This window comes from Ovis canadensis, chromosome 2, assembly GCF_042477335.2.
Source record: "Ovis canadensis isolate MfBH-ARS-UI-01 breed Bighorn chromosome 2, ARS-UI_OviCan_v2, whole genome shotgun sequence".
Lineage (NCBI taxonomy): Eukaryota > Metazoa > Chordata > Mammalia > Artiodactyla > Bovidae > Ovis > Ovis canadensis.
In genome coordinates, this window is record NC_091246.1 from 205,388,239 (window position 1) to 205,407,571 (window position 19,333).

At 35.5% G+C, this 19,333-nt stretch overlaps 1 protein-coding gene across 3 annotated transcripts in view; it reads right to left on the bottom strand.

The window, feature by feature from the left end:
* The window catches only part of BOLL (boule homolog, RNA binding protein), a 62,511-nt gene that overhangs the window by 33,703 nt on the left and 9,475 nt on the right, over nt 1–19,333 (bottom strand). For 2 of the 3 annotated variants that reach the window (XM_069577929.1, XM_069577930.1), the window contains exons 4-6: nt 17,844–17,898; nt 16,370–16,445; nt 12,935–13,062 (exon numbers count right to left, since the gene is read on the bottom strand). In XM_069577929.1, coding sequence (XP_069434030.1) covers nt 12,935–13,062; nt 16,370–16,445; nt 17,844–17,898 — 259 coding nt within the window. Of the gene's footprint in view, nt 1–1,783; nt 1,856–12,934; nt 13,063–16,369; nt 16,446–17,843; nt 17,899–19,333 lie in introns of all 3 variants that reach the window. The other variant, XM_069577927.1, reaches the window with a different exon arrangement.

The window sequence follows — 19,333 nt, forward strand, 5'->3', positions numbered from 1 at the left end:
GCATGTTCCCCTGTAGCCTTCTTTTCTGGCTCTGCTTCCATAGTCCACATCACCTACAGGAAGGCATGGCCACCCATTCCAGTATTCTTGCCCAGAGAATCCCCGTGGATAGAGGAGCCTGGCAGGCTATAGTCCATAGCATCAGAAAGAGTTGGACATGACTGAAGTGACTTAGCAAGCATGCATGCACAGGTCTAAAAGATTCTATCTCACAATTTCAGGGGACAAATATTAAACTCTCTACTCATTTTCTAAAGTCCTCTTCACTTGGTTGAGAATGGGAAATGCCATAGCACTCTAAAACTCTCTTGTTAAAAAAGCCTCATTACCAGTCTTCTTTATTAACCTCATCCTCAAGATGCAGTTAATAATGAGCACATCCTCATGTGCTCAAAATGGGCATAAGCTAAGGGTCTTTAAACTGGTTTCATGACTTCTGGTTTGTCTTGTTAAATGGCCTATTATTTAATGTTGTCTTTGGGGCCTCTCAAAATTTTGAATTAGGAATAGTCACACTACATATGTACTTTAAATAAAAGCCATCAAGTTACTTTCATTTTCACTTTAGATAATTTTATACTTAGCATAGTAACAGAATTTAAGAACAACTCCCCCAAACCTAGTCTAATACTAAAATAATTTCAGTAACCATAATATTTCATATGGGTCTAATAAAGTTAAAAAAGAAAAAAACCCAGAAACAAAGTCTTCTACTATTTCTAAGATATAAAACAATGCGATTTTATTTGCGAATGCTATAGACCATAAGTGAAAGTGAAGTTGCTCAATCATGTATGACTGTTTGCAACCCCATGGACTGCAGTCTACCAGGTTCCTTAGACCATGGAATTTTCCAGGCAAGAGTACTAGAGTGGGTTGCCATTTCCTTCTCCAGAAGTAGGCAACCATTTTCTGTAAAGGGTTAATGGGTAAATATTTTAAGCTTGCAGGCCATATCTCTCTGTTGCAACCACTCAACTCTTCTACTGCAGCACAAAAGCAGCCACAATTATGTAAACAAATATGGCTGTTTTCCAATTACATTTTATTTACAAAACACCAAAATGGTCTGGCATTAGAGTTTACTTACCCTCAACCTCCCATAAGAATTAATAAAAAGAAGAATGTTGATTAACTAAAAGAGGCTGTCATAAATCACAATATTTATTTTATTATGTTATGTTCATTAAATATAATAACTAGAAACTGACATAACAGTAACATTAAAAAAAATCAGCCTGTGGTCCAGTATTTTCATAATACCTTGGAAATTATTTCTATGTTAGCCAGGGAAGTAAAACTGACCCCATTACAGTTGATAAAAATAAGTCATTTATTGGAAGGACTGATGCTGAAGTTCCAATACTTTGGCCACCTGATGCAAAGAGCCAACTAACTGGAAAAGACCCTGATGCTGGGTAAGATTAAAGGCAAAAGAAGGAGAGGGCTGCAGAGGACAAGATGGCTAGATAGCATCACCAACTCAATGGACATGAATTTGAGCTAACTCCAGGAGACAGTGAAGGACAGGGAAGCCTGGCATGCTGCAGTCCACGGGGTGGCAGAGAGTCAGACATGACAACAGCATAAGTAAATGATCTATCTTCTTATAGGACATTTAGATCCCTCATTTAAAAAAAAGAAAATACCACTGCTATCAAGGCTTAATTTACTACCTCTTTTAAATTACAAGAGTATTTATTTGCATGAGAAAGACTAAAATGAAAGCTATTCTAAAAAGAACTGAAACTATCAAAGATTTGCATTGTAATTTACTGTTTACCTGGTAGTGATATGCAGGTTGTTGATAAACAGGCTGAGCTACCATCACAGGGGAACTAGATATAGAACGTGACTGTTAAGAGCAAAGAAAAGTAGCAAAAATTATTTTAGGCAAAATTATTTAAAATTGTTTATGACAAAGTTTATCTTACACTGTTACCCAAACCCAGTCAACTTACAGTTTATGACTGGAAATATAATTTTCCCACCTTTTATTGATATTATTGCAATTCCACTTAAAGTTTATTAAAATTATCACAATATTTCTACTTCCATGTGGTTTCATTTCCACAGTAATGTTAAAACCACCACCAGAAAAGTTGCTTTTATGAATAAATACAGTTTCTAAGAGAATATTTCCCTGATGCTGGGAAATATTCTTTCCCTGATGCTGGGAAAGATTGAAGGCAGGAGGAGAAGGGGACGACAGAGAATGAGGCTGTTAGATGGCATCACCGACTCGATGGACATGAGTTTGAGCAAGTGCCAGGAGCTGGTGATAGAGAAGCCTGGCATGCTGCAGTCCATAGGGTTGCAAAGAGTTGGACACGACTGAACGACTGAACTGAAGAGAATATTAGACGAAAACTAGCAGCTGGAGTTAAGGTGACATAGCCTATTTCCATTGCGGAGACAAGCAGTAGATGTTTACACAGCATTTAGAACTGAATGAATAACCATACCTGATTTGCCACTAATTTCCCACTACTTACAAATAATCAACATCCTATTCCTTTGTTATATATTTAATTGAAGCAAATGCATTATTTATTGAAGGATGTTAAACTCTATTTTAAATAAGTTAGTCATCCAATAAATTTACAAGTGATTTGTTTGATAGAAGTACATATAACACTTGATTATTCAAAGTAACAGAATAAACCTCAAAATCGATTATTTAAAGCCAGATCATTATAAAACAGGCAAGTTGTATTACAAAATAGGTAAAATAGGCTTTAAAGACAGCAATTAAAATTCAATTTGTATCAATGCATGGCAAAACCAATACAATATTGTAAAGTAAAAAAAAATAATTCAATTTGTAACATGGGATCTAATTTGCACTGTTTTGTTTTACTGTTCACCCATCCACCCAAACTGAAGAAAAGTATCATGGTTTTGCATAATTTTCAGACAGTTGTGTACTAATAAAATTGTACTACAGATTAACATTTGAAAATAATAATGTAACTTATTATATTAACACATTAAAGGAGAAAAAGTGATATTCTCAGCAGATACAGAAACTACACTGTTAAAATTCAATACCCTTTCAGGATAAAAAGTTAGTAAACAGAGTAAAAAAATAATATCCTTAATTGATTTAGGTCAGTAATTCTCAACCAGGTGGGACACTGCACCCTTAGGAAACATTTGGTAGTATTTTGGTTTTCATAAATGTAGGGAGGCTAGAAGAGAAGGCAATGGCACCCCACTCCAGTACTCTTGCTTGGAAAATCCCACAGACGGAGGAGCCTGGTGGGCTGCAGTCTACGGGGTCGCGACTGAGCCACTTCACTTTCACTTTTTACTTTCCTGCATTGGAGAAGGAAATGGCAACCCACTCCAGTGTTCTTGCCTGGAGAATCCCAAGGACATGGGAGCCTGGTGAGCAGCCAGCCGTCTATGGGGTCGCACAAAGTCGGATACGACTGAAGCGACTTAGCGGCAGCAGCAGGGAGGCTAGGAATCCACTAAAAATCATGCAATGTACAGGACAGTTTCTGCGAAAAAGAAACAATCATCTGACCCCAAATGTCAACAGTGCTAAGATGGAGAAACCTTGGTTAAAGTTTAGAGTATTTCAACATATCTATATCTACGTAGGTTTTGGAAGATACTCATATAAACCTTAATGATTAATTACTGAACTCTCTTCCTTTTTTAAGAACAAGATTATGGTGTTAAAACATATTAATATAGAAGAGACATTGCCAGTGCAATAACTTGATGAGGAAAAATGAGAAAGAAAGAATACTGAAGTATTGAAGTATATTGAATTCTAAATGACTGCCTATATGAGAGTTTGGCAGGGTTAATGATAAAATATCAACACTTAAAAATCCAAAGCATTATTACACACCAGTCACAATCTATTAGGCAGTGTGATTAAAAAAAATACACCATAATAAAAGCAACAAAAACTACAGAGTACCGAAGAATAAATTAAGCAAGAGATATGCCAAACTTTTTTTTACAGAGAAAGAAAAATTTTATTGATGGATGGAAACCCTAAATACTGTTTATGAATGGGAAAATTCAGTATCATGCCTAAATGTCCCATGTAAATCTATATATTTAACACAATTCTAATAAAAATAAAGTCTCTTCACAGAGCTGAACAGGCTGAATTATGAAATGTATAAAAAGCAAAGACTTAAAGATAGATGAGGGACTCCTGAAGCAGAGAGTGAGATTACTGCCCCATCAGATTTTAAGAACTCTTATAAAGCAACAGGAATTGAAAAAAAAAATTGGGCAGGGCAAGCAAGTATACCAATAGAACATAATAGAGAGCACAGAAAGACCCCCACACACAAAAACTTGGCATTTTACAGAGGATTCATTTCAAAAAAGTGGAAGAGGATGGATTAGTCAACATATAAACTTTAAAGATCTAGATATGAAAAGCAGCAACACAGTATTAAAAACAGACACTAAAAGCCAAAGCCATAAAACATTAATACATCTACTAACATTAAAACAAAAAAACTGTATATGACAAAAAACATCATAAAGTTAATGGACAAGGCACAAACTAAAAGATATTTACAACCCATAGAGTTCATATGATGAACTCAAGGAGAAGACAATCCCAACAGAAAAAAAATGGGTAAAAGACATAAAGAGGAATCCAACTGAAGAAACTGAAATGGCAAATAAATATATAAAAATATATTTAATATTACCACTAACTAGGCAAATGAAAAGTAAAACAAGATACCATTTCATAATAATACTGGCAAAAATTATTTTTGTCAGTAATATTGTAAGAATCTAATAAATCAACAAACTGGCATTTTATGGAGAAATTGAAGCTCTCATAAACTGTTACATAACCTCTATACTGGTACATTTTAGGAAGATATTTGGGAACATTTCGTTATACATGTGAAGTCTATAAATGTAAAGTTCCACTTATATACATATGTCATGGCCTAGACCAAGGAAGGAAAAATCTTCCAGTCGTACATGAGCATGAATACGTTTAAGAGTATTAATTTTCAGATATTTCATATGTCCTTCTTCCTGATTTCATTTGTCTGCAAATATATCTATATACAATGGATTCTTTTCAAAACTCCCCTTTCACAATTACTTTTCCCCCGGACTATGAAAGGCACACTCTCAACTCATTCTGGATCTTGCTATAATGCTCTGTTTTGGAATGTAAACAGTAACAGAGCATCGAACAAATAGATAATTTAAGAAAAACAATACTTTTGAGAAATAGAAAAGAGCAAAGCAAAAAGAGCTTGTATAAGAAATATTAAGGGGGGGATAATGGAGAAGGCAATGGCACCCCACTCCAGGACGCTTGCCTGGAAAATCCCATAGACGTTGGAGCCTGGTGGTCTGCAGTCCATGGGGTCGCTAAGGGTTGGACACGACTGAGCGTCTTCACTTTAACTTTTCACTTTCATGCATTGGAGAAGGTAATGGCAACCCACTCCAGTGTTCTTGCCTAGAGAATCCCAAGGATGGGGGAGCCTCGTGGGCTGCCGTCTATGGGGTCAGAGAGAGTTGGACACGACTGAAGTGACTTAGTGGTAGTAGTGGTACCTTATTTCAAATACAGGGAACAAAATAAATTACATGATGGTCACAGAGATGCATATTAATTCACTCACTGAACACTCATTTGAACTTAAAAATAAAGTCAGAATTTTCTAATAGAAATTAAAGTTTTATTTGATTGACTAATCTGGCTAATTAGATTTGCTGCTAATTACTGAATTACACAGTAGGCGTTTTCCATTTTTTTAACTGCAAGATAATTTACATGACATTTCAAATGTATAACATAATGATTATACATATGTATAAAGAATAAAATGATAATCACAATGAGTCAAGTCAACATCCATCACTACACGTAAGACATTTTCCAATCTTAAATGTTATCTATAGCTACAAAGTTTCATACAAATAATTTCTAAAGCAAATCTATTGTACAATATATTAGGTTGGTAGAAAAGTAACTGTGGTTTCAGACTGTGAATTTTAAATCACTATAGCTAGGCTCAAAACAGCTTTATTAATCAAAAGAGGAACCACTACAATCAACACATTTTTGCTAACAAGAAATAAGTTCGTTTACTCTTGTAGCATAAAAATCCGTGCTTCAGGAATTGACAAACTCCCGGAAAGCGTTTTCTGCCTCCTGCTGGTTGTGGAAGTGTTTTTTCTACAATAAATTGTTGACATGCTTGAAGAAGTGGTAGTCTATTGGGGAGAGGTAAGGTGAATATGGTGGATGAGGCAAAACTTTGTAGCCCAATTCGATCAATTTTTGAAGCATTAGCTGTGCAACATGTGGTCAGGTGACGTCACGGAGAACTGGGCGCATTCTGTTGACTACAGGCGTTGCAGTTTTTGGTGCATCTCATTGATTTGTTGAGCATACTTGTCAGATGTAATGGTTTTACCAGGACTCAAAAGCTGTACTGGATCAGATGAGCAGCAGACCACCAAACAGCAACCATGACCTTTTTTCATTAGATGTTTGGCTTTGGGAAGTGCTCTGGAGCTTCTTCTTAGTCCAGCCACTGAGATGGTCGTCACTGGTTGTCATATAAAATCCACTTTTCGTTGCAGGTCACAGTCTGATAGAGAAATGGTTCACTGTTGTGTAGAATAAGAGAGGATGACACTTAAAAACAATTAAAAAAATTTTTTTGGTCAGCTCACGAGGCACCCAATTTTTTTCACCTTTCTAGTTTGCATCAAATGCCAAATGGCCATAGAATGGTTGACACTGAGTTCTTCGGCAACTTCTTGTGTAGTTTAAGATGATCAGCTTCGATTTTGGCTCTCAGTTGGTCACTGTCAACTTCCAATGGCCAGCCACTACACTCCTCATCTTCAAGGCTCTCATCTCTGTGAAACTTCTTGAAACAGCACTGCACTGTATGTTCATTAGTAGTTCCTGGGACAAATGTGTTGTTGATGTTGCAAGCTGTCTCTACTGCTTTAAGACCTATTTTGAACTCAAATAAGAAAACTCTTCAAAGTTGCTTGTTTTCTAACATCATTTCCCTAGCCTAAAATAAACAGCAAGTAGTTAAGTCATTAGCAAAAAAAACACAAAGCAAGAAGTGTGCATTAAAATGATGTATAACATAACCACATTTATTTAAAAATGTATTCCAATATCAAACAGCAAAGTTCAACAATGCAAGACCACAATTACTTTTGCACCAACCCAATATAGTATGTCTAAACTATTTAAAATTCGGTAAATTTCAGATTTCAGCTTAAATGAGTGAGAATATTTCTAATTTTTCAAAAAACCTTTAGAGGATATATAAGCAAAAAACTTTGAAGACTACTGTCCTAAACAAACTCTCACACAATATATACAAAACCTAGATGGTTAATACAGTCCTTTAAAAAAAAGTTTATACTCTATTATTTATTTACTATAACTTTTCTAAATAGGGTAATGCATTATAATAAATAATAATTGTATTTATTGTATGTTCAACACTGTATGTGTGTGTATACATGCTCACTTTAACTCTTTGTGACTCAATGGACTGGAGCCCAGCAGACTCCTAAGTCCATGGAATTTTCCAGTCGAGAGTACTGGAGTGGGTTGAAATTTACTACTCCATGGGATCTTCCCAACCTAGGGATCAAATTCACATCTTCTGCATTGGCAGGTGGATTCTTTACCACTGTGCCACCTGGGAAGCCCTCCATATATTATAATCATGAAGAATATATTCATTGTATTTATAGAACTTTATTCATTTATGTATATGTCAATCTCAGATCTGCTAAATATAGATTTCCAGGTACTATTTCTGTTCAGAAAAAAAAAAAACTCCACATGTGATTCTCTGAATTTGTGGAATATGACCACTAAGCATACTCCAAGAAAGCTCCAAATGGATTACAGAGTTAAATATATAGCAAAATAAAATCATGGAATAACTAGTAGAAAGTAAATCTGAGTAGTTTTCAGATCCCTAGCGGGGCAACATTGTAAGTGAAATTAAAAAATCAATTCATTTAGTTATAAAACTTTTAAACTTACAAAGAGTGAAAAAGATGAAGATACCATGTAAAATTTATATATAAAATAATAAAAGTTTTGATTCCATATTAAAGTCTTGCAAATTGATTGGAATAAAAATAGGACCTTAAAGGCTAAATTAAAAAAAATCACAAGCAGTTTATTAGTATATGCAATTTAAAAATTGCATTGAAAATATTTCATTTTTTTCTTTTCTTTCACATTTAATGTTTTATTTTTTAATATCCATGGCTAATATTTCCTAGATAAGCCCATGTTTCTCCAAATACGTATTTGGGAAAATACAGAAAATATTTCATCTTATTAAATTGTTTGTTGTTGATGTATAGTTGATTTACAATGCTGTGTTAATTTCAGGTGCATAGCAAACTGATTTAGTTACACACACATGTGCATGCACACACACATGCATTTTTTTCAAATTCATTTCCTTTACAGGTTAGTACAATATATTGAGTACAGATCCCTCAGTGTAGTCTTGATTGTAGAAAAAACTTAAAATGTCCATCAATACAGAATATACACTCATACAATGCAGTACTATAAAAATTTTAAGTAGATGAACTAAATGTACTAGGATCAACATGGTTTAATCTAAAAAACATAATACTGAATAGAAAAACCAGATTATTTATATAGCATTTAAAAGCTGCCTAAAGCAACATGATATATCTATTTCTTAAGGATACCTACATTTGTAGTATAAACATATAAAATAGGAAAGATACTCTGGTTAACCTTTGAGGAGGAAAAGAGGACAAGATAATCAAGGCAAGGAGACTTTATTTGAATTTGTTATATTTTATTTTCCCCACTACCTGTCTCCTGAGAAACCTGTATGCTGGTCAAGAAGCAACAGCTAGAATCAGATATGAACACCAGACTAGTTCAAAATTGGGAAAGGCCTACTTCAAGGCTCCATATTGTCACCCTGCTTATTTAACTTATATGCAGAGTACATCATGTGAAATGCTGGGCTGGATGAATCACAAGCTGGAATCAAGACTGCCGGGAGAGATACCAATAACCTCAGATATGCAGATAACCAGCTGCTAAGGAATCAGACTGCAATGCTGGAGACTCTGGTTTGATTCTTGGGTCAGGAAGATCCCCTGGAGAAGTGACAGGCTACCTACTCCAGTATTCATAGGCTTCACTGGTGGCTCAGTTGGTAAAGAATCCACCTGCAAATGTGGCAGACCTGGGTTCGATTCCTGGGTTGGGAAGATTCCCTGGAGGAGGGCTTGGCAAACCAATTCAGTATTCTTGCTTGGAGAATACCCATGGACAGGGGAGCTTGGCAGGCTACAGTCCATAGTGTCACAAAGAGTTGGACATGGCTGAGAGACTAAACACAGCACAGCACATGAAGATGACACCACCCTAATGAGCCCCAAGAAAAAGAAACACAAAAAGGCAAAATGGTTGTCTGAGGAGACCTTACAAATAGCTGAGAAAAAAGAAAAGTGAAGGAGAAAAGGAAAGATATATTCATCTTAATGGAGAGTTCCAAAGAACAGCAGGCAAAGATAAGAAAGCCTTCCTAAGTGAACAATGCAAAGAAATAGAAGAAAATAACAGAACAGGAAAGACTAGAGATTTCTTCAAGAAAATCAGAGATACCAAGGGAAAATTTTATGCAAAAATAAAGGACAGAAATGGTATGGACCTAACAGAAACAGAGGAGATTAAGAAAAGTTGGCAAGAAAACACAGAAGAACTATACAAAAAAGATCTTAATGACCCAGATAACCACGATGGTGTGATCACTCACCTAGAGCCAGAGATCCTGGAGTGTGAAATCAAGTGGGCCTTAGGAAGTATCACTACAAGCAAAGCTAGTGGAGGTTATCGAATTCCAGCTGAGGCACTTCAAATCCTAAAAGATGATGCTGTTAAAGTGTTACACTGAATATGCCAGCAAATTTGGAAAACTCAGCAGTGGCCAAAGGACTGGAAAAGGTCAGTTCTCATTCCAATCCCAAAGAAGGGCAATGCCAAAGAATGTTCAAACTACCACACAACTGTACTCTTTTCACAAGCTAGCAAGGTAATGGTCAAAATCCTTCAAGCTAGGCTTCAACAGGATGTGAACTGAGAACTTCCAGATGTACAAACTGGATTTAGAAAATGCAGAGGAATCAGAGACCAAACTGCCAATATCCACTGAAACATAAAAAAAGCGAGAATTCCAGAAAAACATCTACTTCTGCTTCACTGACTATGCTAAAGCCTTTGACTGTGTGGATCATAACTGTGGAAAATTGTTAAAGAGATGTGTAATAGCAGACCACCTTACTTGCCTCTTGAGAAACCTATATGCAGGACAAGAAGCAACAGTTAGAACTGGACATGGAACAGACTGGTTCCAAATTGGGAAAGGAGTACATCAAGGCTGCATATTATCAGCCTTCTTATCTAACATATGCAGTACATAATGCAAAATGCTGGGCTGGATGATACACAAGCTGAATCAAGATTGCTAGGGGAAATATCAATAACCTCAGATATGCAGATGACATCACTCTTATCGCAGAAAGCAAAGAAGAACTAAAGAGCCTCTTGATGAAAGTGGAAGAGGAGACTGAAATCCTGGCTTAAAACTCAACATTCAAAAAACTAAGATCATGGCATCTGGTCTCATTACTTCAAGGCAAATAGATGAGAAACAATGGAAACTGGGCCAGACTTGATTTTCTTGGGCTACAACATCACTGTGGATGATGACTTCAGCCATTAATTTAAAAAATGCCTGATCCTTGGAAGAAAAGCTATGACAAACCTAGAAAGCATATTTATCATCTGGTGACCAAAACCATCCCAAAGAAACAGAAATGCAGGAAGGCAAAATGATTGTCTGAAGAGGACTTACAAATAGCTGAGAAAAGAAAAAAAGAGAAAGGCAAAGGAGAAAGTTAAAGATATACTCCAGTGAATGCAGATTTCCAGAGAATAACAAGGAGAGATAAAAAGGCCTTCTTCAATGAACAATGCAAAGAAGTAGAGAAACAATAGAATGGAAAAGACTAGAGATCTCTTCAAGAAATCTGGAGATATCAAAGGAACATTTCATGCAAGTATGGGCATGATAAAGGACAGAAATGATGAGGACCTAATACAAGCAGAAGGATTAAGAAGAGAGAGCAAGAATACACAGAAAAACTGTATGAAAAAGGTCTTCATGACCAGGGTAACCATAATGCTGTGGTCACTCACCTAGAGCCAGACATCCTGGAGTGCGAAATCAAGTGGGCCTTAGGAAGTATCACTGCAAACAAAGCTAGTGGAGGTGATGGAATTCCAGTTGAGCTATTTCAAATCCTAAAAGATGATGGTGTTAAAGTGCTGCACTGAATATGCCAGCAAATTTGGAAAACTCAGCAGTGGCCACAGGGTTGGAAAATCATTCCAATCCCAAAGAAGGGCAGTGCCAAAGAATGTTCAAACAACCATACAATTATACTCATTTCACATGCTAGTAAGGATATGTTCAAAATCCTTCAAGTTAGGCCTCAACACTGTGAACCAAGAATTTCCAGATGTACAAGCTGGGTTTAGAAAAGGCAGGGGAAACAGAGGTCAAATTGCCAACATTTGCTGGATCATGGAGAAAGGAAGGGAATTTCAGAAAAACATGTACTTCTGTGGATGTTTGTTTGTTTCCACAATTATCTGTGGAAAATTCTTAAAGAGATGAGAATACCAGACCACCTTACCCATCTCCTAAGAAACCTGTATGGGGGTCAAGAAACAACAGTTAGAACCAGACATGGAAATATGGACTGGTTCAAAATTGGGAAAGGAGTACGTCAAGGCTGTATATTGTCACCCAGCTTATTTAACTTATATGCAGAGTATACCATGCTGGACGAATCACAAGTTGGAATCAGGACTGCTGGAAGAAATACCAACATCCTCATATATGCAGATGATACCACTCTAATGGCAGAAAGCAAAGAGGAACTAAAGAACCTCTTGATGAGGGTGAAAGAAGAGAGTGAAAAAGCTGGTTTAAAACTCAACCTTCAAAAAACTAAGATCATGGCATCCAGTTCCATAATGTCATGGCTAACAGAAGGGGGAAAAAGTGGAAGCACTGACACACTTTACTTTCTCGGGCTCCAAAATCACTGTGAATGGTGATTGCAGTCATGAAATTTAAAGGCACTTGCTCCTTGGAAGGAAGGCTATGACAAATCTAGACAGCAAGGCTATGACAAACTTAGCACATTAAAACACAGAGACATCACTTTGCCAACTAAGGTCGGTTTGTCAAAACTATGGTTTTTCCAGCAGTCGTGTAAGGATGTGCGAGCTGGAGTATAAAGAAGCCTGAGCACTGAAGAATTGATACTTTTGAATTGCAGTGCTGGAGAAGACTCTTGACAAGACCCTTGGACAAGAAGGAGATCAAACCAGTCCATCCTAAAGGAAATCAACCTTGAATATTCATTGGAAGGACTGATGCTCAAACTCCAATCCTCTGACCACCTGATGGGAAGAGCCGACTTACTGGAAAAGACCCTGGTGCTGGGAAAAATTGAGGGCAGGAAGAGAATGGGGCAACAGAAAATGATATGGCTGAATACCACTACAGATTCAATGGACATGAGTTTGAGCAAACTGAGAGACAGTGAAAGACAGGGACCTGCTGCAGTTCATGGGGTTGCAAAGAGTCAGACATGACTAAACGACTGAACAACAACAAAATCTTGCCAACTAAAGAACAGAGTACAGAAAAACATCCTTAAATAGAGACTGATGAAAAGAAAATGAGTGGTAGTTACATGGCTGTCACTTTATTATTTATATTTGTCTGTGGCTGAAATATTTCAGAAATAAAAATTTAATAGCAACAGATGGAAACCCTTTTAAAATGAAATTACTTACAGGCCAAGGTGGTGGGACAGAAGTTACCTCTGGAGTATGAAAATAAGCAACACCATTATGATAAGTGTAAGGATATCCAGTTGAAGTTGTTAGATACATTGTTCCAGCTGCTGGCATTATACTGGAACCTAAAACAAAAAGGAAATAGTAATAATTGAAACCTTCAGTTTAACATTTAAAAACGTAATTTTTGAACACTGAAAAATGTTTATCTTTACACAAATATAGCTATAGTAAAAACTGAGTGTTAAAAATTCTTTAAACATCCTATATGTTAAAGTATTTTCGAACTTACTATCCTTAGAGCTTTTGTAGCTTATGGTAAATAAAAAGAAACAAGTTTAATAAGGAATAACAAAAATTAATCAATTCTGGTTTTAAAGTAGTATAATGAAATACAGAACTTTACAATTGAGATTATCAGCAAAGTACTTATTTTTACAAATATAAACTACATATAATTTAGAGTTACCTGAAGACTACTGACACTGTAGCAAAGTCCCTAAGATCTCAGTGAGACCATCTATTTGTAAAAGCCCAAAGAAGATAAAGGCAGTGAAACTGGACAAAATACTTGTTCTACCTTAAAAATTCTTAGGATCTACTATCAGCGAGCACTCACTTATGCTATGACTGTATTCTACTCTCTAGTCTCCCTTTGCTACAATTGCTGTTGTTGCAAACATGACCACAGACTTTCGTGTTGCTAATTTTGGGTCCTCATTTCTTTTCCCAGGTCAAGTTATATATACTCCTCCCCACAAAATAAAAAAAGTCCTTTTTGTCAGGAGACGACTTTAAAAATTTTATATGCCAAGTCAGATTTAAGTCCTTGACTAATAGGTTACATAAATTACTGAGGTGGCAATCCTCCTTCCACTATACTAGTATGTCTCAAAATTTAAAATTCATTGTAACAAGCTAGACAGCTTGTTAAAATACAAACTCCAGGTCCCCATTTCAAGAGATTTTTGATTCAAGAGACCTGGGAGGAGGCCTGAGAAACTGTATTTTGGTAGAGCCCAAGTTAACTATTGGTGGCTGCAAACCACACTGACAGCAGCACTAGCCTTCTACTCTAAGTAGCACTACTACTCGGCTTTTATATTTTCACAACATTTCATCTAGTATTATTACAGCATATTTTAGCGGTTCTTATTCTTTTGTGAATCTGATGAAAGCCAAAGACCCTTTTCACAAAAATATATATGTATTCAAACAAAATTTCGCATGCAATTCGGAAGGTCCATGGAATTCCCGCCAAAGATCACCTTTAAGGTTTCACAGGTGTTAAATAAAGAAATTTTGAGTGATTATTATTACAACATATTGGACTAGGCCTTAGGGATACAGCCAAAAAGAAACAAGAAAAAAATTGAGCACACCATGGTCTCTATCTTCATAGAGGTTAGGGTCTGGTAAGGAAGACAGTCATTAGCTAATTACACAATTAATTATAATTTTGATAAATACAAAAGGCAGTATAAGTAACACAGGTTATTATATTGGGTAGTATAGGGTACCGGAGAAGGAAATGGCAACCCACTCCAGTACTCTTGCCTGGAAAATCCCATAGATGGAGGAGCCTGGTAGGCTACAGTCCATGGGGTTGGTGAAGAGTCGGACACGACTGAACGACTTCACTTTCACTTTTCACTTTCATGCACTGGAGAAGGAAATGGCAACCCACTCCAGTGTTCTTGCCTGGAGAATCCCAGGGACGGAGGAGCCTAGCGGGCTGCCCATCTATGGGGTCTCACAGAGTTGGACACGACTGAAGCGACTTAGCAGCAGCAGCAGCAGTACAGAGTACAATGCTGAACACTATATATTGTATATGTCTAGTATTTGTGAGGAAATTGATATTTGGGCTGAGTTTTATGAATGAATGGGATGGCAAAGATCACTGTAGGTGAAGAAAACAGTGCATCAGAAATATGGTTACGTTCTGGAATGAAGGATGGCTAAATGATTAAAGCATGGAAAAGATAAGAACAGCTCAAAATAAGCAGAGATTAACATGATAAGATGTTCATGTTTGAAAGATCACTCTGGCTGCCTTGTGTATGATGGGTGGTAAAGTACTGATAGCAAAACTGGATTCAGAAAGATCAGTTAGGAGGCTTTTCAAGTAATTAAGGCAAGCAGAGGGGGTAGCTGGGACTAGAATGTTGGTGACGGAGATGGAAAATAGGTGACAGATTTGGAAAAAAAAGGTAATAATCCCTTGTACATGCCTAGTTTCTAAAACAATGACTTTGCCTTTATAAGCTGTATTTTCTATTTACAAAATAGAACTAACAATACCTCACAGGTTGCTGTAGAAGATTAAGTGAAATAAATGAAAACCCGTAACGTTGACCTTTATGCTAAAAAGTTCTTAAGTAACTATTTGTCTGTTTGAAAGCATTCAGGATAGTACTGATTTATGTTCTGTTTTTAGCAACCCAAACAATAGGCTTTTATGAACACTCCCAGTTGTTTTTACTGATGGTGATAATGGATTAAGAATTGTTATTACATGCTATAGCTTATAGCTTAACTCTTAACAGCAGTAGTCTGAAAATATTCAGCATTCTGCCATACTTAGTGCATTTCATTTTGGAGTATCAACTTACTAAGGACATATCAGTTATCTTCTAAATTAACAAATACTAGGTCAAAATTAAACTTGATCTCTGTTAACTTCTAAGTCAAAAGCAGAACAGTCCAAATGAGTACAATCTATTAATTTGTTAACAGATGTATAGTAACTACATAATGTTTTGAACATCCAAGTAGACACAAGGACACTAGTTAAAAATTTTATGCAAAGTTTTTCCTTCTAGCCAAAGATTCTGTTAGAGATTTTAATACTATAGGTTAAAAGGTAACCAAAAAGATGCCTAATTTAATAAACGGGAAGAGTGAGAAAAAAGAATAAGTGTTGAAAGTATTCTGGAAATTTGAGGAAGGCACTTAGCCAATTTCTAAAGCTTTAGGGGTTGTTTCTACTGATAATTATGATATATATGGTTGGGTTACAGTATATACCATACAACCAGAGTTTCTGATATTTTACATTTTTACTTTCAGTAATTTTATTCTAATTTTAAATTACTCTATAAGAAAAACTTTAAAATAGTAATTAATTACTTCTAATTTCTTTCATAATTTTAAACTATATTTTAACCATACAATTTTTTCTTTAAAGATTTAACTATTTAGAATATAGTTAAACATTATTATTTATATACATTTTCCCTGGCCTCCTCCATCCCACAAGTTAATGTATTTAATTTGTGTAAGAACTATTCATTTGACTACCAACTTCGCTAAAATAACTTTATTAAATCAAAGAAACCTGATACTTTAATGAAGTTCTATTAATAGTCTTGTATTTCAAAAAAGAACCATGCAAAAATATTGAAAAATATATTAGTTCTCAATACATACGAGGGATCCCTACTTGTTGCTTTCTTATTGCCGGGCCAATGTTCAGTTTCTTATCCTTGTAATTAAGTTTTTCAGCCTAAAATAAGAAAAAGTACATTACTTAATTATCACACTTTGAGAACAGCAAGGCATAGTGGAAAGCTCAAAGCCTTTGGATTCAAATAGATTTGGGTGTGAATCCTGGTTCTAATGTTCTGACCCTAATTCCTCATTTGGCAATTTGAGTTGTGTTACACGTGTGGTCCCAGCTGAGGTTAAACAGGGAGACATTTTGTTTTCTTTTTTCAGCTTTTATACTGTAAACAAATGTCCTTTTCATGTTCTATTTATTGTTGTGTTTTTCACATTTTTGTGCCTTATGTTAGTATTTTTGCTACTTAGATGGCTCTCAAGTGTAGTGTTGAAGTGCTGGCTAGTGTTCCCAACTGCAAAAAGACTGTCATGTATTTTAGCAGAGAAAATATGTGTTAGCTGGGTTAATTCATGCATGGGTTATAGTGCTTTGATCATGAGTTCAATGTTAATGAATCAAAAATGTTACATGTAATCTTTAAACAGAAGCACACATAAAACAAAGTTATATATTGATTGGTTGATGAAAATATCGTAAACAGAAGTTTGTGAGAAACTAACCCTGTATTTTCTAGGTGCAGCACACTTCAATATTTGCTAATTCAGTGTTTATGATGATTTTATAGAACACCATCACTACAAATAATGAGAACTGACTGCATATGATTTAATAAAATATAATTAAAATAAAACTTTTTCCTAAAAAATTAAATGCTACACATGCCAAATTTAAGAGTTATTATATACTGAACTGCAGGCTTTAGATATTTTTTCTATGAATGTCCTTAGTTTATAAGTTTTTCATAGGAGGGAAATAATCTCAGATAATCTCATTTTAGGAATCCACATTCATAGTGTTGTTTAGGAATTCAACGTGCTATTAACACATCAGAAAAGACACATCCCTAAATTCTCAGTTTAAGAAAATAAAGTGAAAAATTATAAGTTCACAGCAAACATGCAATTATTTGGCATTTGTTTTTCTGTAGATAAATTTCTGTAGATCTTTAATTTTTAATTATTTTTTTGGAGACCAATGTTGATCTCAAGATACGAAGAAAATAAATTTTTTTAGCAATCAATTTCTGTACTGGAACCCTAGCATTAAATACCTTAAAGCAGGGGTCCCCAACTTCTGGGATCTAATGCCTGATGATCTGAGGTGGAGCTGATGTAATAATAATGAAGGGCACAATAAATGTAACATACTTCAATCATCCCGAAACCATACACCCCAGGTCTGTGGAACAACTGTTGCCACCAAACTAGTCTCTGGTGCCAAAAAGGTTGGAGACCACTGCATTAAAGGATTAATTTCAAAGAAACAAGTTCCAAAAATGAAGTTAAATACACCAAAGTAAAAAGTTCCAAAAATGAAGTTAAATACACCAAAATATCTTACCTCTTGTAAAATTTTTTGTGCATCTTCTTGTGTTTCAAAAGTGACAAAGCCATACCTAAATAAATCCATTAATTATTATATTAGAACATGACATTGATATTATACTAAGATTAAATATATATATTTTTAGAATGGGCCACAGTAGGAGTGAACATTTTTCTATGGTGTACCAGTATGCAAAACTTAGAGGAGAATTGTTCACAGCTTAACACAGTTATCCTCTTAGAGAAAGAGGCCTAAAAAAAAAAAAAAACAACCCAGGGATCTTAAAAAAGTATCAAACCAGAGCTGTATGCAAGGCAGGAAAACATGAGAGATTTGTGTTCTGGTTTACAAATTAGGGTGCAATAAATTTCAGCCCAGAGCAGTAACTTCCTTTTAAAATGACATAAGTTTGCTTTAAACAGAAATCAGAGTAGAAAAAGAATCTTTAAAAAATTAAAAATATGATAAAATATTTTATCTTGGTAAATGAGTACACATATTATTTACTATTATTAGCATATATAAACTGAGAATGTAACTATTAGTATATTTCCCAAACAAAATAAATTAAAAATACAATACAACCCAGGTTTTATATCTGCTTTTCATATATATTGTTATCTTCAGAATATAAATCATATGATCAAGATACAAATACACAGTATAAACGAAGTGAAAGTTGCTCAGCTGTGTCCGACTCTTTGTGACACCCACAGACTTTACAGTCCATGGAATTCTCTGGGCCAGAATATCGGAGTGGGTAGCCATTCCCTTCTCCAGGGGATCTTCCCAATCCAGAAATCAAACCCAGGTCTCCCATACTGCAGGTGTATTCTTTACCAGCTGAGCCACCAGGGAAGCCCAAGAATACTGAAGTGGGTAATCTATCCCTTCTCCAGGATATCTTCCTCACCCAGAAATTGAACCGGGGTCTCCTGCATTGCACGTAGATTCTTTAACAGCTGAATTACACAATATATGCCTTGTCCAAAAAAGACAAAATAGGTAGATAAAAAGGGATGAAAGAAATAAAAAGTATATCCCCTCCCAAATTTAATCTCTATTTGGATAACGTTAGGAAACTCTCTTGAATAATGCTCAACTTTATTTTCCTCAAATTGTGTATGTATGTTAAGTTCCTCAGTCGTGTCCGACTCTTTGCGACCCCATGGACTGTAGCCTACCAGGCTCTTTTGTCCATGGAATTCTCCAGGCAAGATTACTGGAGTGTGTAGCTGTTCCCTTCTCCAGGGGATTGATTCAATTTAGGGATCAAACCCAGGTCTTCTGAATTGCAAGCAGATTCTTTACTGTCTAAACCACCAGGGAAGTGACAATTCATAATTATTAATAAGTAATTATGTATCATGTAATTAATAAACATTTACTATTTTCTTCAATTTATACTGTATTGTATATGAATTTCCTTTTTCAACAAAGGAATTCTTTATTTGCTCAAGTATTAAACAAGGGCTAAAGTATTTTCACACTTTTTTTTAGTAGAA